General features: G+C 72.5%; 1 protein-coding gene across 1 annotated transcript in view; it reads right to left on the bottom strand.

The window, feature by feature from the left end:
- Window positions 1-652, bottom strand: part of FOXO1 (forkhead box O1) — a 61,308-nt gene extending 60,656 nt beyond the window's left edge. The window contains exon 1 of the mRNA XM_042838922.1: window positions 35-652. Within this exon, the coding sequence (XP_042694856.1) occupies window positions 35-637 (603 nt within the window). The 5' untranslated portion in view covers window positions 638-652. The remainder of the gene's footprint in view (window positions 1-34) is intronic.
- Window positions 653-1,168: the final 516 nt, after the last annotated feature.

The raw sequence follows: 1,168 nt of genomic DNA, 5'->3' as shown, positions 1-1,168 counted from the left end.
TAGAAATACAGAAGGTGTCCCGTCCGGCCCTCACCTTCCAACCGGCTGAACTGTTGCTGTCTCCCTTATCCTTGAAGTAGGGCACGCTCTTGACCATCCACTCGTAGATCTGGGAGAGGGTGAGTCTCTTCTCGGGGGAGCTCTCGATGGCCTTGGTGATGAGGTCCGCGTAGGACAGGTTACCCCAGGCGTTGCGGCGCGACGAGCTGCTCTTGCGGGGCTGCCCGGCCACGGGGCCCGGCGACAGCGCGGCCACGGCCGGAGGTACCGGTGGCACCGGCGGCGGTCCCGGCGGGTGCAGGCGGCAGCCGGCCTCGGGCGCCGGGAAGTCCCCGCAGCGGCAGGCGGCCGGCTCCGGGGGGGCGGCGGCGGGCGGCAGCGCGAAGTCCTCGCTCTCCTCCACCAGGCAGAGGTTGCTGATGAAGTCGGCGCTCAGAGCCCCGGAGGCGGCGACGGCGACGGCAGCTCCGGCCGCGGCCGCCCCGTCGGGCTGCCCTCCGCAGGACGGCGCGGGGCTGGAGGTGGCCGAGCTGGGCGGGTTGAACTCCGGCCGCGGCAGGGGCCAGGTACACGAGCGGGGTCGCGGCAGCGGCTCGAAGTCAGGGTCGATGTCCACCAGCTGCGGGGCCTCGGCCATGGCGGCGGCGGCGGGGGGCAGTGGGACGACGGGGGGCAGCGGAGCGGCTCAGCACCGCCGCCCCATGCAAGCTCCGAGCGCGGATCTGCGCGGTCCCGGACGGCGCGGCAGCCGACTCCCCTCGCGGCTCTCGACCTCGCAGCTCCGGCCCCGCCGCCCTGCCCCGCTCCTCGCCCTCGGCTGCGGCGGCAGCAGCGACCCGGCCGCCCGGCGCGCACCGACTGCAAAGCCTGCCCCGCCTCCAGCCTTCCTCCTCCTCCTCCTCCTCCCGGCGGGGAGGGCCGGCCCGAGCAGCGCCAATGGCAGAGTGGCGCCGCCCGCCCGCCTCCCGCCGCGGGGCCGCTGCTGCGGGAGGGTGCCGGTGCCCCCGTGCTGTTTGTGGGCGGTTTGTGTGTGTTTGGGGTTTGGGTGTTGTGTTTTGTTTGGGTTTTTTTTGTGTGTGTGTGTTTTTTTTTTTTTTTTCCAGCGCGAAGCCGCCGCGTCCCGTTGGGGACGAGCGCTGTCACGGAGCGGAGCGGAGCCGGGACTGTG

Source organism: Centrocercus urophasianus, unplaced genomic scaffold, assembly GCF_019232065.1.
Source record: "Centrocercus urophasianus isolate 14NV4802_14NV808 unplaced genomic scaffold, USGS_Curo_1.0 seq_9, whole genome shotgun sequence".
NCBI classification, from domain to species: Eukaryota; Metazoa; Chordata; class Aves; order Galliformes; family Phasianidae; genus Centrocercus; species Centrocercus urophasianus.
Note: the sequence above shows the minus strand (reverse complement) of the source record. Positions and strands in the feature narration are given on the sequence as shown.